Here is an 18,103-nt window from a genome sequence, read left to right as displayed (position 1 = left end):
AAACTGTGACGCGCGAAGAGCGGCCGCAATGGTAGGGATGGGTGGGTTCCGCACATGTCCCTAATTCACAAGACTGTTACGTTCATGAAGGAGCTCGCCTCTCATCACCCTCTCATCAATCGAAAGGTCAGATGGGGCAAAGTATGTGGTAGATGAGAAAAAAAGCACGAAATAGCATTCAAGAGGATGAAAGATTATCAAACCAAAGCCAGCCAGCCTGCCCTGGATCCTGTTCACTCCCCGACTCCCACAACGCTGCCGCCCATCCAGCCGTATAGAAACCAATGTGTCGATAGAGAAGGGGGGGTTTACATGCCAAGCCAATTTGAAGGGGAGATGAACAAGGATGGGGGGATTTTTGTAATGTTGAAGACAAGAAGGCCAGACGGAATGGGGAAAGGGGATAATTCGACGAAAAGAGACACAACAACTGAGAGGGAAAAAGAAATATTGAAAATCGACACGACATCTCTCACACACAATGAAGGCCAGGTATACCCGTTACACTCCCTTCGCTATGCACTCCCCTTTGGACCGCCCAAAATCCGACCGTACCGCAACCGCAACGTCCAACCAAGGCAAGGTAGGCCGTAATCAACAATCCGTAACTAGCCAGCCCTTTTATACTGACGCTTGTCAGGAGAAAGCAATTCCAACAGCGGTGTCCGTCCGTTCCGGTAGTGTAACACTCTTTTTGTCTTTCCAGCCTCGCAAACTTTTTACCCGCAACCCTTGGTATACCGACAACCAACCCCCGTCCAAGTTATCTTCCAAAACCTATGCCCACCCCCTTCCGTTGAAAGCAAGCGTAAGTCCAGAAGGTAATTGCCAAAGGTCAATGCTCTATGTTCGTCTTGTTTCCGAAGTTCGTCCCGCAGAAATAAGTGACATGCTGAAAACGATCCAAGGAAGCTGATGTAGTCCGCCTAGATTCCCATGTTTTTTTAACCCAGGTCGTCATTTAAGCAGGGGACTTGCTTGGCGGCGCAGCTCCCCCGTTCTGTCGGGCATCTCCGCCGCTGACGGAAAGACCTCCGATGCCACTGGAGAGGAACGCAAAAGGATCGTTCTCGTTTTGCGAGTAGAAGTTATTCGAGGGGCCGGCAGACGCAGGGCCGTTGGACGCCGACTGGAAAGCGGCCTCGGCGGCGCGGCTGTCAAAGGGGCCGGCGGAGTGAGATCCGGGGGCCGGACCAAAGTGAGTGTTGAGGGAAGAGGGGTAAGGAGCGGCTCCGCCACCAATGCCCGAGGGAAGAGCGTAGGTGCTGGGGGGCCCACCGAAGTGCTGACCACCGTATCCGCCGCCAGATGCAAAGCCACCGCCGGCAGAGGCGAAGGGGCCAGGTCCAGGGGTGCCGCTCATGGAGCCCTGGCTCATGCTGTAGTTGGAGGGGGGATCCATGGGGGAAGGGTAGCCACCAGAGTCGGCGACGACAGCGGCACCAGCACGGCTGGCGCCGCATCGCAGACAGCATACGTTCTTAGCAAAGTTGTGGTAACCGCAGACCTCATTGCCACACTTCCAGTCACCAGCGCGGAAAGGCACGACGCCGCTGCCGCCCATGCGACCACCACCGTGACCCATGTGTCCGTGGTGGTGCTGAGGGGGGGGCATCATGGCTGGGGGTCCGTATCCGTAGCCGTAGCCCATGTCGCCGGTAGGGCCGGCGCTCACAGCCGGGAACGAGCAGCGGAAGCAAGCAGTTCGTCGCTGGAAGTTTGAGAAGCCACATGAAGGGCAAGTCCAGTCGCCGGGGCGAGGGCGGTTCTTGCTGGGCGGGAACGGGGTGAGAATCTCGGCAGCGCGATCCAGGACACGGCTGGACGACGGAGAAACTTCGATCGCCTTCTCATTAAGAGCACGACCGTTCATGCATAGACTCTCTGCGGCCTGAATGACGGGTTAGCGCTGCATTCAAAAGATTGTCCTCTCGCACAGTTCCACATCAAAACCAAGCCGGCAACAGTGGATGCATCCTGGCGTATACGAGCTATTCGTAATGCGCGCAAATGGGATCAGATAACTCACCTCCTCGTGGGAAGAAAAGACAGCAAACCCACTGCCGGTGGGCTTGTGCTGCTCGGGGGTTCGGAGGGTCCAGAACGCGATGGGGCGACCACCGAACTGGGTGAACCAGCTCTCAAGCTCCGATTGAGTGGTGTCGTGAGGCAGGCCAGACATGTGGAGGACCTTGCTGCGCTCGGACAAGAAAGCGCGCACATCGGCGCGTGCATCCATCGGCCGGGTCAGGACGTCGGGGTGCTCATGAGAGGGCTGCGACTTGCGAATCAGGCCCCGGAGAACGCGGGCAAGGGTGACTGCCTCCTCCATGGCACGACGAGGGGAAGCAGGAGCCAGCGCCTGGAGGTGGAAAGGCAGGTTGTGCTTGATTGGAGCACTGGACTGGACCGGCTCCACCTCCAAAGCGGCACAGATATTGGACAGCATCGAGGGCCCAAAAGGCAACGATTCGGGGTGGTGCTGCTGCCATCGCTGGTACTCGGTCCGCAAATCGAAGGTACGAGAGTGCTGGAGGTATGGGGGCAGAACGACGGCCTTGTCTCGGGCTTCTCGGGGCAGTTGAACACGAAGATCCCAGGCATCGAGGGTGACGAAGACGAAATCGAGATTTTGCGAGGTCAAGTGCTCGTTGGCAAACGTGTCGAATCGGTTGATGGCATCGCGGAAGGTTCCGGCGTTGCGCACATGTTCCCAGGTCAGGGTCGTCAAGCTCGCTAAAAATCTCGAGGTCAGCTAGGAAATTTTCACCTCGTCGTCACCGAACCCGGTGCAAGTATGGTGTGGCGTGACGAGAAAAGGGGAAGGTCTCAAGCCTCGTGCGACTACTTACTGCACAAGGGTGTGATCGGAGTGTTGATGGGTTTGACAAGAACGCTCTCGCGGGTGATCTAGAAGCAAGCTCGGTCAGCTCCGACTGTACGGCGGCGAGGGATGGCCGTGACGGCGAGGACAGGCCAGCTCACCTCCTCAAGAGACTTCGCGTCAAGCAGAATCCAGCCAAGCTCAATGACCTCGGCAGAATCCTTGGTGACGTAGACACCATGCTCGTCGCAGGTGGTTGCGACGTGGATCACGACATAGCGATCGATGTTGAGCTGGTTACCAGCTTGGGAACCAGACATTTTGGCAGGATGGCGACAGGAGGCTGACGGCGAAAAGCTGCACAATAAGGATAATGGCAAAATCGATGCGTGGTTGAGGACGGATCGATGCTTCGAACAGCTGTATACCGCAGGCAAGAGGTTGCAGCAGCGTTACGACTCGAACAAACGACGGATGCTCGGGGGAGGGGACGGAAGTGGTTCCCGGCAAGCTTCAGGAGAGGTGCCGAGCAAAGTAAACTGCACAGCAAAGACCGAAACGGGAGATGCGGCAACAGGCAGGCAAGGGGGGAAAGGTAACGAGGACGAAATTGACCAGTCCTCGTGTCGAAATGCCTTTTGTCCTCGCAGCTCGGGGGAGGGGAGGTGGGAGGTTCGGTAGGGGTGAGGAGGAAGAACCGAAAAGAGGGAAAGGTGATGGGAAGACAGGAGGGAAGTCAACGCAGACGCAGGAGAAGAAAATTGGTGTTGGCGTGGGACTTGGGAAAGTGCTCCGTAAGGTACCTAACCTGCGTAAGGTACCTGGGATCTTTTTTTGGGAGTTGGTCCCTACTTTGAGGTACCTCTGACCGACCTGCCTTCCTTGCGCCGCAGCTCGACTCGCACACCCAGCCCAGCCGATCCTGAAATTGCTTCTGCATGCCTGCCTTGGACAGATCCAATTGCCATCTGTTTGGTCGGTGCAGTTGATTTTCTGCGTCGCCCGAGGTGCGGCAAGACCACGGTCCAGCAAGGCAGCCGGGAAGCTCAGCGCCGGTGAAGCTAAGGTACCTGCCTACCTACCTACATACGTACATGCACACACGCCTTACCCGGGCTTGCAATTTTGATACGACTTGTGGAGGCCCCGGTAACAGAGTAAGGCGACGTGGAGTTAAAGGTTGGGTACATGAGGTATTTGCATCAACCACTAAAGCCGGAGAGGGTGTAGGCAGGACAGTCAGTCAGTTGCTTGCTGTTCATGTTTGGCTCCGAATCTCACATCTGTCGCTTTCACTCTCACTCTCATGAGACTCTGTCCAGCAAACAGGGCTTCATGCACAATGAGGTGGGACGGGCAACTCGGGGCTCCAGGTACGAATTGATGGAGGCCGCTTTTAATATTCACAGGCAAAGCAAACCGCAGGCATTCAGCACACTTCTTGCATACCTTTTCCTTTGGGCATTTGGTCCATGATGATTCCACGCTGGCTTCGATAAATGCATGCAACAGGCAGGCACAGCTAGCTCTAAACCACTCAATCCTCGCCCATGCCTCGTCTCACATACCCACCAGTCCTTACTTCCTACGCCCTTATACACTCGGTACAGGAACAGTAACCACGAGTACACATCCCCTCCTCAAGTCTCTTAATTCAATGCCGAGTATTATTGCAGTACCGAAACCGAACGTGTTTGTTGGCTCCTCATTAGGCAGTGTCCTGCACTAGGGGCGGCGTCAGTGCTGTGCCGGAGCCTGCGGCCGTGCTTGTAGCATCTGCCTGGCTGCCATGTGTGCCATGAGCGAACCGCGGCGGCGGAGGGTAGGGAAGCCACATCAGCGCGCCAAGAGCTCTTGCCGTAGTCGCTTAACCAAAGTTGGGAAAATGGGGTGAAATATCATCCGTGCTAAAGAACGGAATGTGCATCCAAAAATCCACCCGTCATACCGCTCGCCCGCCTCACATTTGCATCCGACTCGGAACAATACACGCTCCAGTCCCCAACTGCCCTCAGAACCCGGACATGAATGGAACGGCCTGCTGGGTTGCCTCCGGGTGCATCGTGTTTGGATTCGGTCACGAATCATTGTTTAGCCAAGCTTGGCGCCCATTGCAAGACGACATGAGCGCCAACAGCAGAACAAGCAATGTCAAATAATGACAGAAATGACCGCTTCGTATGCATGGCAGGGCCCAGAAGTCCACTCTCGGAACGCAACACCTTCCATCTTCCCTCGGGAGGGAACCCTTGGACATAGCCACTCCCTCTTGCATATCGGCCCCTTGCCGCCGTCGCCGGATGCCTGGGTCTTCCCTATCAGCAGGGCTTCCTTCTCCTGTTCACCCCGTCTCTCTCCAGCACGAACCCGTCACTCACGTCCCTCTTCGGAGACCAAGGTATCGGGTGCTGCAACTACAAGCGGCACAGCGCGTCCCAGCCGTGTGTCGACCTCTCATCACTCACCAGGGTGGCGCCGTATGCGCCTCAGTCACACACTTGGACACTCTGCGACGAAGGAATTCCTGTTTTGGACTCCGAACAGCGGCTTCGCACATGTCAACACAGGTGATTGATCAGCCTACCCATTCATCTAACCCTACCACGTCTACCTACTCAAGCACCGTCTTTTGCCGGGGATGCACCAGCAGTACGGAAACTGGGACGACACACTGGGTCGCCACTCCCGCCATGCTGGCCCGAATCCTGCTGGAAAATGGGGGCGGGCGTGGTTCTTGTACCGTGCCCTACCTTATTACTCCAGTCTCCATACCTGACGTGCCTACCCTACACTACCTACCTGAGGCTACACCTAGATACACGTGTACATCATCGACCTCCACTCCCCGAACAGGCCGCCGCAACAAGTGGCCGTTGGGGACTTGGTCCGTGGGAAGAGCTGGCAAATGGATAGATAATTGGGCGTGGGGCAGAGACGAGACCCTCCGCCGTCCAGTGCCTCTCCCTCTTCTGCGAACGACCCGGCCTGACAGTGCACACTGCTATTCCTTCGACTGAGGTGGCTCGGGTGCACCTATCAGCGGGCGCTGGTTCCCGATGCTCGTTCAACGCAGTCCTGGCTGCCCACACCACACCGGCCGTCGCTGGTCAGCATCTCCTTGTCTCCCACGTGGAAAAGTTCGACTAGCTTTCCGCAACCAGCCTGTCCAACGGCTTGGGGGGTGTGCGAGGAGCACCAGAGTTGGCGTCCTTTTCCGCCGGTTGTTTTGCCTCTCGGGGTACATCGTCAATTCTCCAATGGGAGAAACCAGTGCGGCATTCCCCAGCTGGAGAAGGCGACAGCTCCTTAGCACAGTCGTTGCAGATGAGCGAACGTTAAAGGAGCTCCACAAAACCAGACCTGACTTGCCGACTTAGGCGAGGCGTCATCTCGCTCCAGTGGTATCAGTCCACAATGATGTATCACCCCTACCCTGTCTCGTCTCTGCCCCCAACGTCTTTGCAGGTACCGGCGATAGTGCAGTCTCAGTGCCGGTTGGCAGCGGTGTCAAACCAGCTCGGCGCGGGGGCATGTACCAGTAACGGCCGCAAAGAAACCGACGTTGTTTACTACAGTACCTGCAACTCTGATCCTCGTTCACCGACTCACCTAGTTGTTTCCAAGTGCTTGGAAAGCTCTCTTGGCCGAGCTAGCTGCTTCCGTGGCTTCTAGCTGGGCACAAAACAGACTAACTAGAAATTCAGGGGGTGTTGCCACCGGCCTCTCAGACGGGGGCATACCCTGAGCCAATCCGCGGATTCAACAGCTCAGACTCTTATCCATCACACTTCACAGGTCCAGGCTTCGAGAAGGCCGGAAGAACTGTCTTACTTTGCACCATAGCGCCCCCCCTCATTTGCAGCGAGTGATGGCAGGGAGTTCTCCTACTACGTAGCCCTGCAGCCATACTACTACTCACTACTGTCTTTTCGAGACGAGCTTCCTTGCATACTCTCACGGTTCGTGACCGCTGTGCCATGAATACATTTCGGACGCCCTCGAAACACATTCGGGATCGATTTCATCAATGTCTACACCCTATAGAGTACTATCCTGGGTCATTTGCACCGTGCCAGATTTCAGCACTGTCCTGGTTCCCTCAACTGAAAGCGACGCTGTTCTAACACCAACACATTTTGCACATCCTCGCAATTAACTACGCAAGCATTAACACAGTCATCTGTATCGATCTTTGATTCTGCATAAATAGAGGCGTCATACTCCAGCATTCTTTCGTTAACCTCATTTCCGTCACAGCCGCGTTTGCTTAGTTCCGGGGTCCGAACCTAAAGTGCCTGGTACTCGACCAGGAGCTTTATTTGAGTCGCCGCAGTACTCATTTCCATCGTCATTGACGCGGCTCAACCGAGATGGAAGTTATTTGATTCAGCTGCCTGTACGAGGCGGCAATGCCATCAGTATTTGGGAAACTTTTATGGGTAGATGCTGTTGTTCGTTGGCACATGTCGCCTTGGAGCTGACGGAGCGGCTACGCGTCCCACCGTTTCAAGGGCTCGCTGTGAAGCAGCACCGCAACACTGTTCCCTGTCCGGATCACCACCTGCGCAGTTGTTATCAAAGTTCACTGTGGTTTCTCAACGGGTTATATTCGGGTCACCGGGTGACGTTCCGGTTCCGTCGGAGGGACTGTCCTCGTGTTACCCGTCGCTTGCTGCTGCTCCATATCCAGCAAGTGGTTACTCTCAACCAAACCTTCTACCAGCCGTTCATTCAGACGCCAACACAAACAGTTAACTGTTGACACGGTGAATATTTTGACGCCTACTATGCGAGCTGGATTGCAAAACTACCGATTGGAAAACTTGGTGGCTCGGGTTAAAGGTCAATGTACAATCGCCGTAGGACATTGAACTGCCCTTCTGCGCGCCTACTGATACTCCCAATGATTCGCTGGCGGAAATAGCATACCGAAAAGTCCCTAATGTGTTGTCTGACGTTGGACATGGCACTTTGCTTGCTCGGGGCAGGAACAAAAAAGAAATCGGTATTATACACCAGTAACCAACCGGAATGACAGATCAAGTGAAGAGGATAGCGTGCACCAATTTGACTCATCCCAGCACAGCAACCGCGTGCCCGTAAACCTGAGCCATTAATAGATCTTGTAGCTGAGTGATCTGGATCAGCATGTCGATTACGGAAGCTGCAAAGACAACATCGCTTGGCAGGCTGGTCCTGATGTCGGGAAATACAGAGCTGCATGTCTCAGGCCCCGTACAGCAACCTCCGTTTAACAGCCACCTGGAGCTCGTACTGGCCCCTGACTAGACAAGGAGGGCATAAGACACGTTGGGTCTACCCCCAAACAGTGTGCGATGGTTGCCAGCAAAAGGTGGCCGGGAGCTCTGGCCATGCTTACCTAGGTACCTTACCTCTGCCGAAGACAAGCTTACGAACGGCGAGTTTGCAGTTTGAGTGCAAGGCAAGATGGGTGCACCGGGCCACGTACTGTCTGATGTTGATGAAGGGAACACGGCACGTCCCGATTACGTCATTCAGTGGCGGCGCATTCCACGTCGCGATGGGATTCGTTGGGGGCATTGGCTGCCAAAAGGTACGTAGGCCGAGGGAGGCGTCACAGCGTCTACGCAAAACCAAGACAAGGCAGGCATAGAGCACGGCAACTTTGGCCGTTCGTCGCACCGGGCTGATGCATTTAAGGTTCTGCCCGCCTCGGTTGTAATCGACGTCGACTCCCTTCGCATCATCACACAACAAGGTCTCGACACCCTTGAACGCATCCAATTCGAACAACCAACAACACAAATTTGCACCGCACCCTCGATACACCCGTCATCACCTCCAAGGCCGTAGATTTGAACATAGACATCAGACTAACAAAATGGGCGCCATTTCCGCTGTCTTCCTCATCCTAATCACCATCCTCGGTCCGTTGCTCCAATGTGCCGGGCTTGTAGCGCCCTAAAGCGATTGCTAACATGGAATACATTTAGTCCCTCCTGTCGGCGTCTATGCCGTTGCCGGCTGCGGAATGGGTGGGTTGCCAACAACAATAGCAACGTCTTAAACTTGGCTGCATAGTACTGACCTGGCTTCTAGATCTCCTCGTCAACATCTGCCTGACGATCCTGGGATACATCCCAGGCCACATACACGCTTTCTACGTCGAATACGTATACTACGATCGCAAGGAGCAAGCGCGAGAGGGCCGTATCGTCACTGGCCGCGCACCAGGTGTTTACAGCGACAACGTGCAGAGTGGTGGCCACGGTTACGGAACCATTGCCCAGTCGACGGCATAGCTCGACGGCCTATAGCTGTACTAGCGAGGCTTCCGAATGGCGGTAGCTGCAGGGTCATGGTCACACAGCACATGAAAGAGATGCGATGGTGCGGCTGGACTACATCCCGACGCGAGGATCAGCAGTGTGCTGATGTTGGACCTTGGTCGAGGAGTGGGAGACGTGTTTGACGACAGTGGCGGGTATATATGATGGTAACCAAAATAAATCACGTTAGAAACCTACCTAACCAACGGCGTGCGTGTGCCTGGCCCGCGTGCAGATGAAGGCGCCGGATCTGTGTGCCAGCGCATCCGACCTTGTCCTCGTAAACGGCCCTTGCCACGTTGTGGAGGTAAGCATCCCTGATTTAAGGGGGGGAGACAACTCCAGGATGTTGAGTGATGCAGTCGAAACGAGCAGCATACGTCGCAGGCGGCCGGCCGAATGTGGGCGAGTCGCGGCTGGACTGGACTGGACGGCCCTTGCCATGTGGGCGGTGATCATTGATTCAAGACGGCCGTTATCGGATCCACATGGGCGGGAAGGGACATGACGAGATAGCGGCACATGACGGCGTGGTGGTCTGCGAGTGCGGCTACGACAGCAACTACGAATACTAAGCATCGCCCCGGCAGAGAAGTGACGCGCACTCGACTCGACACGATGTCGTTTCCCCCCCTCGAGACACCTCAATCGTTTACACGGCCTTAGTCTTGTGAAAATGGTCTGGACTGAACAGCAACAAATGTCAATGGTTCCCGGCGTTGGTGACTGGTCGATTTTGGCTATGGCCCGGGCGCAGACTGGCAGGCTGGCAGGTTGGACAGTCCAGTCAGTGGTCGAGTCGGTTGGGTCGAGAGGGGAAACGGAGGAAGAGCGGCGGCGGAGACAGTGTGCACGTCTGACGGCATTGCCGTTTGGCACGGCCAGGGCTGTCGCCATTGGACGACACTCAGCGGCAGCGACAGGGGGTCGGCGCTGGACCACCCTTTGAACGGAGCCACGACACTCGTGCAGCACGCACCTGCTCGTTCGCTGGTGCCGCGTTGCTCTAGCCTGTATGTGTAATAGCCTCTGCCGATGCCTCTACTACATGCAGTCTCCTGCCTCCTTCCCCCGCCTATCGCTACAACCGGATCCAACTACACCCTAAACATTGCCCAAGGCCCTTTTTCCTCTCCTTCTTCTTCTAATTCTCGCTTTTCTCCCCCCCCCTTCCCCAACCCTTCCTTCCCATGAGACACTGCAATTGTTGCGGGGTATCAGTACGTACGCGACCTTGTCTGCGCGCTTCGAGGCGATCCGGATTGCTTCCTCCAAAGCTCCACCATCACGCACTCAACCGCCCGCCTTCCTTTCTGTCTCGACTCACCATCTCCACCCCCGGGCCGCCTGTCGCGGAAGCGGAAGGCTACAGATCATCCAGAAAGGACGAGGCGCACATTGCCAAAGAGCTGTCTGCCCATCTCGGCGTCAAACCAGATCCCGGTCAAGAACGGCACTCGACATATTGCTAACCGAAGCATTCAACCATGCCTCCGCACGCGCTGATCTGACATTTTTTTTTACCCCATCCGCCGCACGACTTCGAACACCAACTCTTCCTGATTACTACCCTGGCGGCCCATACTGCCCTCTGATGTACATATATATAGCCCTTCGCGCGCAACGTTTTTCATGATGAACATGGACTCGGGGAAGCTCTCTTCCCAGAGCCACTCTGGTTCATCTCAATCCCGCCATCCTCCCTCAACTACTCGTGCTGCCGGCGGTACTTCCCTTGCCGCTCCATTCCCCCCCTCACTCGTGTCCAAGAGAACGACGCGGGACTCGTTGCCTTTCTCATTCCCCCCGCTCTTCCAGCCCAATACGTCCTCGACGTCTCTGGTGCCTTCGACGGCCGAAGGAAAGCCCATACCGCTCGACGACAGCACCGCCGCACACCGTACTTCTGCCCTGCGAGAGCTCAATAGCAACTACCCTTCTCGCCACCGCTACGCCAAGTCCACCGGTGCCCAGAGCAGCACATACTCTCAGCCCGTCATCGTTAGGACCTACTCCGGGTCTCACAGCCGACCCACAAGTACCAATCGCAGTAACGGTGGCAGCGGAGGCGGTCTCGGCCCTCGCTCTACCTCATCGGTGGTGAGCGGGCCTGCCGCATCCGTTCGGCGCATCATTGCTCTCCGGACCCCCTTTGGCGGCAGCAAGTCGGTCCATCATGGCGGTCTGAGCACGGCCAGAGGAATGGCAAAAAAGCGGCTGGAAGGCCAGGATGCCCTGGCCAAGCTCCCACCCGTGGAAGCCTACAGTTTCAAGAGCATGATGGCCAACATTGATGCGCAGGAGGGCGAGAACGACATCAACGCAGACCTCGATCGTATCGCCGAAATATGTGCCAGGTCACGATATTCGTTGAGCAACCAATACGAGGTCCATGTTGCTCCTCACGGATCCGGCGCATCTTTTGTCAGTCATGCGTCTTCGTCCAGACGCCAGCGTCACAACGCCGGCCCCACGTTGGAGGCCGTTGTGTCGGACGATGAGCGCAGCAACAAGAAACGTCGGAGCGGCGGTCGAAGGAGAAGCATAGCCATGGGGACGCTCGAGACTATCATGTCTTCTAGTCGGTCTTCAGAGGAAGACAAGTCAAAGAAGAAATCGGCTGCAGAGATCACGGCCGATGTGCGAGGTAGAGCCACTCGGAAATCATCGGGCAGCAACTCGCCAACGTATTCGGTGAGCGAAGGTGAGGAACGGTCGAATAACAACAACAAGACTAAGAATAAGCCCCCGCGGCTCGAGAGGCGGAAATCATCATCGTTCGCCACGGCCATGTTGGAGAGCACCCGGCAGGGTTTGGCGACCAACAGTCTTTCTTCTCCTCGCAACTCGGCTACAGCTCTGGTCAGCGAGCCTGCTCTGCCGAAGACATCGACCAGTCATCTTGAAGTCCGGACGGATGTTGACGAGAACGTGAAGCATCGCCACCCCCCCAAAGGCTCGGACGAAAGGCCCCGAGCTAATGTTTCTGAGCCGCGAAACCACGAGACTTCAGCTCAGGCTGACCAGGCGAAGACGCCGGCTGGCCTCCTGGCTGGCCTGACTGGCTGGGTGCCGTGGCGGCTGCCGCCTATCGTTGGAATTGGCTCGGCATCCGCTCAAGGTGGCGTTTCGAGAAGCCATGCTGAGGGTAGCCTGCGAGAATTGCTCAAAACAACTGATATCAAGAACAAAGGGAAAATTGTTGAGAGCCAGTCATGAGATGAGGTGATGAGCCAATGACCAACGTCACACGGCCGGCAGCGACGCTCACGAGTCTTGCGCCGTTGAGGATATAGCGACTGGTGGAGCCGAATTAGAAGTGCAATGGTAAAAGGTGCTGTTTAGCTAGGTTGTCTCATACGCCGGTGGCTCTAACCAAAAAGGACGGTACCAAACAGTTGGCTTTGATACCCATATAAAGCGGAAGGCTGGCTATACAGAAAAAAAAGGGGTGGGAGACACAAAAGCAGGAATTTGTCTCATCGCCTGTAAGCAGTACAAGTCACGACCTAACGATGATTCATGATTCTATGATACACAGAATAAGGGGGGACGGAACCGGTTTGGGGTTGGAATGGTTGTCATTTCAGATTGAGATTTATACACAGGCGTTCAAACTTGTGGGATGTCCATGCGAAAGTGAGAGTCCGGCATGACGCATAGCTCTTCTGCTCGCATGTAAGGGTATACATGTCCCTGCAGCCATTTCTTTCTAAAAGAAAGGGATTGCTGTGTCTCTGGCGGGCTACCATCCCCCCTCCCCCTTCGTCCTCTTTCCCCCTCCTTCAAACTCGGTTCAAAAGACTCGAGAAGCGTGCTAGGGTGGCCCGGGGAGTTGTCGGAAATATTGTGTTTTGACGACGCAGGGGCATAAACCGTTCAACTTTTCCAGGCACACACACACACATAGTCTCGGCTCAGCGTGTGGTCATGTTGAGGCCAACCTCGAGTTCGGACGGACAACACTGATGTAGTTTCATACAACATTGTTGCGTCCCAGGGCGAACGCCGGAATGGAAACCAGCTCAGACAGATCCATATTACAGTCAGTCTGGCAGCTTTCCTCGAGATTGGGCGGGCGTATTTTTGCCCGTGGACCATCACGATGAGCGAGGAAAAGGAGCAACAGTATCATCGCATCATCTCCTGGTATATTCTCCACGTCCACGCAGGTTTCTACTGCCCACACGCCCGGCCGGCTAGATGCATAAATGCCAGCTAATCCTACAACCGCAAAATGATAGCCATTACCGCCTCTTCCTCGGCCATCATATCTCCAATTCCTTCTCGAGATGGGGAGAATTTCGCAGATCCGCGCGAGTAAAAATAATGCCAAGCTCGTGTCCCCGAACTTGACCAACGATGCCCTTCGTTCAAACCATAATCTTAAATTTCCCCAACGCCATGCCGACGCAAACAATGCAAGTGTGTGTGTGTGTGTGTGTGTGTGTGTGTGTGTGTGTGTGTGTGTGTGTGTGTGTGAAAAAAAGGTCAACTGCTTACCAGAGGGGTAGACCTGAAGCAGAACCATGGCTGTTTCAAGCACAGGAGGCACAGCTCATCGTCGGCGGGTCCTCTATGCCTTTGGACGTTCAGTAGGGACCGCACCCTTGCTCTCGACATGTACTCTCTTCGCATCGCCACGGTCATCTTGACCCTCGTTTTCTCTCTTTCGATCTCTGGACTTGTTGTCCTTTCCCGCTGCTGCTGCTGCTCGCCGTGCTTCTTTTTCTTTGCGATCGTTCTCTCGTCGAAGTGCCTTGGACTCAAATTCGTGCCAGTCGCCGTCTAACGTAGCAAGCCTGTTCAACCTGTCAGCAAAAGTTCTCGGAAAGAGACGTCGGGAAAAGTCCAAATGGAAAGCACTTACTCGACGGCCTGTCGCGGAGGAGGGTCCTCGGTGGTGAAATACTCGTTTGCCAAGACCTCTGCAGCCGTTGGTCTCTTGGCGGGATCGTAGTGGAACATAGCGGCCAAGAGTCGGTAAGCAGCTGCTGGCAACCTCTCCTTGTATTTCTCAGCAAAGGTGTTTGCGCGTCGGTAGCCAGGACGAAGCAATTCGAACCATGGCATGTCTACCAGCCCGGGCCACTCTGCCTTGTTCGGGGTTCCCATGACAGCGTAAATCTTGTCCAGCTGGTTGATCTCACCTCCGTCACCTGGAAAGATGGCATGTCGTGTGAAGATCTCCATCATGACGCAGGCAGCACTCCAAACATCGCAAGCAGGACCGTATTGCGTCTCACCCAGAAGGAGCTCGGGTGAGCGATACCAAATTGTGATGACTCGGTTGGTGTAATCCAGTTGATGCCTCTTGGCGTAGAAGCGTGCCAGGCCGAAGTCAGCTAGCTTCAGAATACCGTCACTACTGACCAGGATATTGGCAGCTTTGATATCTCGGTGGAGTACCCCTCTCTTGTGCAAGTAGTCGAGGCCATCAAAGAGCTGTTTGGCCATGTGCTTTTTTTGTCCTGCATCCAACTTGAATGATGGGTGGTTGAGAATGCCCGTGAGGTCGTGAGATAGGTACTCAAAAACCATGAAGCAGTCATTTTTCTCAACCATGACTTCCTGCAACTGGACAATGTTGGTATGCCGCAGCGACTGAAGCAACTTGATCTCGCGGACTGCCGTGACGGGGAACCCGTCTCGTTCACCTTCCATGCGGATACGCTTGAGAGCGACCAGTCCCTTCGTGTAGACATGCAATGCTTTGAAGACCTTGCCGTAGGTGCCCGAGCCCACAACAGATTCGTTTCCGGGCTTCCGGAAGTAAACGGAATCCGATTTGATCAGGTCGTCTGGAAGTGTTGGTCCGGGCTTCAAGCGCCTCATCGTCTTCTTAATCTTACGTGTCCTCGGGGCAGGAGGCTGTCGTGGCCCCGGAGGTTGTCTCGGCTCCTGGCGAGCTCTGGCCGAGGCAGGCTCAGTTGGAGCACTCCGGAGAATGTCCCTGTCAACATCTTTGTCCTTATCCCGGACCCTTTCGCGGTCGCGGTCTCTCTCCCGTTCTCGATCCCGTTCTCGATCCCGTTCACGTTCGCGGTCCCGATCACGATCACGATCCCGCTCCCGCTCACGATCTCGGTCACGATCCCGCTCACGATCTTTGTGATCATTCTGCTGGAAGGCATCTCGCCGTTGCGGGGCGGCGTTAAACTTCTGGGAGATCTCGGGCTTGGGCGCCGCTGGAGTCGGCTTTGCAGATGCCTTAAACGCAAAGCTGAACTTCGATGATGACGTCGACTGAGCGGCCGGGCCGGCGGGAGGAACCCTGTTGGATCGTTGTGCATTGCCCTCGCTGGCTTTATCAGACGGCGTCGTGTCCTCGACTTGCAAATCCTTGGAGGGGCGAAACGGGTTCTCGCCCTCTTCTGCGTTGTCGCCGATATCTGACTTATTGCTTTGTGCAGGGGTTGTGGAATGCTGAGAGGCCACATCGTCCGATTGTCGCTGGCCGGTGCCGTGAGAGTTGGAAGACCATTGGGCGGTACTCTTAAAGCTATTGCCTCTATAGCCCCCTCGGCCAGAACCGAATTGATTTCCTCGGAAGCCACCTCCACCACGATAGTTGCCTCGGAAGTTCCCTTGAGAATATTGTTGCATCGGCCCTGTTGGGGCGGACGGTGGCGGTGAGTAGGAGGGGTTTGGTGTGTAGGCGCCTTGCGGGCCACTCGGGGGGCCGTAATTGGATTGTGGATACTGAGGGGGATATTGACTGAGGAGTGGTGAGCAAGAGTCTGATCGTTTGATGAAATGATGTTCAACATACTGTGTTGGAGAGAACTGCTGAGAACCCCAATTCCCTCTGCCAGCGCCGTAGGGCGAATGGTTTGGGGATGCATTGTATGAATTTGGAGTTGGTTGCGGGGATTGAGAAAATTGTCGTGGGTCGCTGTACGACTGGGAGAAAGCAGGTGGCATTTGTTGGTGGGAGGCAAAGCCTCCCCGATGGTTGCCTCTGCCACTCATGTTGACCTCCACGCTGTTCGCACCTGATGAAGGTTGAGACCTCGAAGCAACTCTTGGTTCGTCGCCCTGTAGAAGCCGTCTACCTGATCCTCTGCTAAGGGACCGGGAAGAGGCACGAGAATGGGGCGGCTTTTGGCGCTGCCGATCCCTAGAAATGCGACGTGGCGACGCGGGACGAAGTTCGCCTCTCGTGGACGCAGAAGACTGTCGTGGAGGGGATCTTGGTCGATGGGGAAGTGGAGATCGTCCCCTTCTCCGGCCAGGCGACTGGTCGCGGCGGTGCGAGGGGGAATAGTCCCGACGGTCCCGTCCCCCGCCTCTTCCAGGCGAGCGAGACCTGCTTCGTCGACTTCGACGACTCCTATCCTTGGGGTTTGACCGGAATTCGCGGCGGTCGGGAGTGGGTGATCGTCGAGACGGAGGAGGGGAGCCGCGTGAGCTCCGGCCAGCGTCTAGAAGAGGTGCTGGGTCTTTGGGGTCACGTCGAGGGCTATTATCCCGTCTGACCTTCTTCCTGTCTGCGGCAGTTCTTTCGGGGCTTCGGCTTCTCGGTCGCTTGGAAGACGGCGATAAAGGGTGACCGTCAACTCGAGGCGGTCCCCGACTGCGGTCTCGCTGGTGCTTGGCTCGGGAGTCGTGCCGCGAGTCACCAGTACCCCTGCCACGCGACCTGTCACGAGAGTCTTCCTTGTACTTATCGCGACGCGAGGGCGATGGGGAAGTTCGACGAGGCCGGTCTCTGCTACGCTCGCGTGGTCTGTGTTGGTTTCTGGCAGAAGGCTGCGGCTTGTCGAGGGGAGGGTCGCGCGGTTTGCTATTTGGTAATCTGTCGGCTTCCCGAGGTCGACGGGATGGAGGTGACGGAGATCTGCGGGAGCGTGTCACTTCTCGACCAGCTCTACCTCGGTCTCTGCGCTCATCGCCTGGTCTGCGGTCGTCTCTCATGGCGACATGTCGAGGGCGGTTGTGGTGGTAGGACTCCATCGCTACAGCCGATTCAATTTGAGTTTTTAGGTGCAAGCACGTTGCCAGCCGAGGTTTTGCCGATAACGCGACAATCCAGCCTAGTAAGCGTGATATGCAGTTGTCGAAGTGTCAAAGGTGGTGCAAAACCATCTGGCAATAGTAGTTGTCGACAAAAGAAAAATGCCTGGGAAGTTGGAAGTGCAAAGAATTTACTCTTCAGCAGAGAAGTTTCCAGGCACCCGCTCATTCCGTCGGGTCGTCGCAAGCTTGCAGGTCGCAGGGTCAGTAGCAGGCGTGTGTGCACGCAACGCCCAATGCAGTATGCCAAACCACAAACCGCCAAAAGCCGAATCAGGTGGTTGACAGCGCAAGTCGAGGTTCCCAAGCCAGTGTGGTGCACTTGCAGAACCACAGCAGTATATCCTCCTGCCGGCTTTCCATGGCGATATTGACTTGTCCAGTGTGCCACATATCATCCAACCTGAACTTTGGTCCATCCCATGCATGCCAGGAGTACGAGGCATTAGACCACAACACCTTGCAAACTATATGTCAACCCTCTCCCTGCCATTGCCATGCATCAAGGCAGAAGACCAGGGCAACAAGGTCACTATGTACGATTTACGCGCCGGTCACTGCCGGTTCCTCCCTGAAGTCTGCCAAAAGCACATTTGACACATGGTGTCCGAGAGACTCCGCTTTGAGTGATTGAACTTCAGATCTCAGCAGAGCCCCCAGCTCAACCAACATGATCAACGGTAGCGGCACGCCATAGTTCTATGTCGATAAGAGGCGATACCCTTGGTGTCTCGATGACGGCCAAGGCTGCAGATGTCGCCTATGAGGGGCCATGTAGATAGCATGGGCGTGTCGTCTTAACACGGATCCTCGTCACAGCGAGCGTACCCGCTCCGATGACGAGTCCTATGATCGGACAGTGTTCTGGCGTAATCGCCGCACGATAAAGTCATCCTCCCCCAGCCCCTCTGAGCAACCTAAGTACCCACGTCACAGGTATTGGCATGGCTCG

General features: G+C 55.7%; 4 protein-coding genes across 4 annotated transcripts; 2 read left to right on the top strand and 2 right to left on the bottom strand.

Annotated features, from left to right (window-relative positions):
• Nucleotides 1–961: 961 nt before the first annotated feature.
• On the bottom strand, nucleotides 962–3,144 carry EsH8_III_000556 (3'-5' exonuclease family protein; the record flags this gene model as incomplete). Its single annotated transcript, XM_083262281.1, has 4 exons — nucleotides 962–1,891; nucleotides 2,030–2,736; nucleotides 2,853–2,910; nucleotides 2,986–3,144. 4 exons carry the CDS (start codon nucleotides 3,142–3,144, stop codon nucleotides 962–964), a joined length of 1,854 nt encoding a protein of 617 aa, XP_083122768.1.
• A 5,543-nt stretch (nucleotides 3,145–8,687) lies between these two features.
• EsH8_III_000555 (YqaE/Pmp3 family membrane protein) lies at nucleotides 8,688–9,108 on the top strand (the record flags this gene model as incomplete). The annotated part of the gene is made up of 3 exons (XM_083262280.1): nucleotides 8,688–8,733; nucleotides 8,800–8,841; nucleotides 8,906–9,108. The coding sequence occupies 3 exons, from the start codon at nucleotides 8,688–8,690 to the stop codon at nucleotides 9,106–9,108; spliced, it is 291 nt and encodes a 96-aa protein (XP_083122767.1).
• Nucleotides 9,109–10,767: 1,659 nt separating this feature from the next.
• On the top strand, nucleotides 10,768–12,354 carry EsH8_III_000554 (uncharacterized protein; the record flags this gene model as incomplete). Its single annotated transcript, XM_083262279.1, has 1 exon — nucleotides 10,768–12,354. One exon carries the CDS (start codon nucleotides 10,768–10,770, stop codon nucleotides 12,352–12,354), a length of 1,587 nt encoding a protein of 528 aa, XP_083122766.1.
• Nucleotides 12,355–13,711: 1,357 nt separating this feature from the next.
• Nucleotides 13,712–17,091, bottom strand: EsH8_III_000553 (CDC2/CDK family serine/threonine-protein kinase; the record flags this gene model as incomplete). The annotated part of the gene is made up of 3 exons (XM_083262278.1): nucleotides 13,712–13,937; nucleotides 14,006–15,853; nucleotides 15,908–17,091. 3 exons carry the CDS (start codon nucleotides 17,089–17,091, stop codon nucleotides 13,712–13,714), a joined length of 3,258 nt encoding a protein of 1,085 aa, XP_083122765.1.
• Nucleotides 17,092–18,103: the final 1,012 nt, after the last annotated feature.

Source organism: Colletotrichum jinshuiense, chromosome 3 (genome assembly GCF_051148585.1).
Source record: "Colletotrichum jinshuiense chromosome 3, complete sequence".
Classification (NCBI taxonomy): Eukaryota; Fungi; Ascomycota; class Sordariomycetes; order Glomerellales; family Glomerellaceae; genus Colletotrichum; species Colletotrichum jinshuiense.
This window is presented reverse-complemented; position numbering and strand designations above follow the sequence as displayed.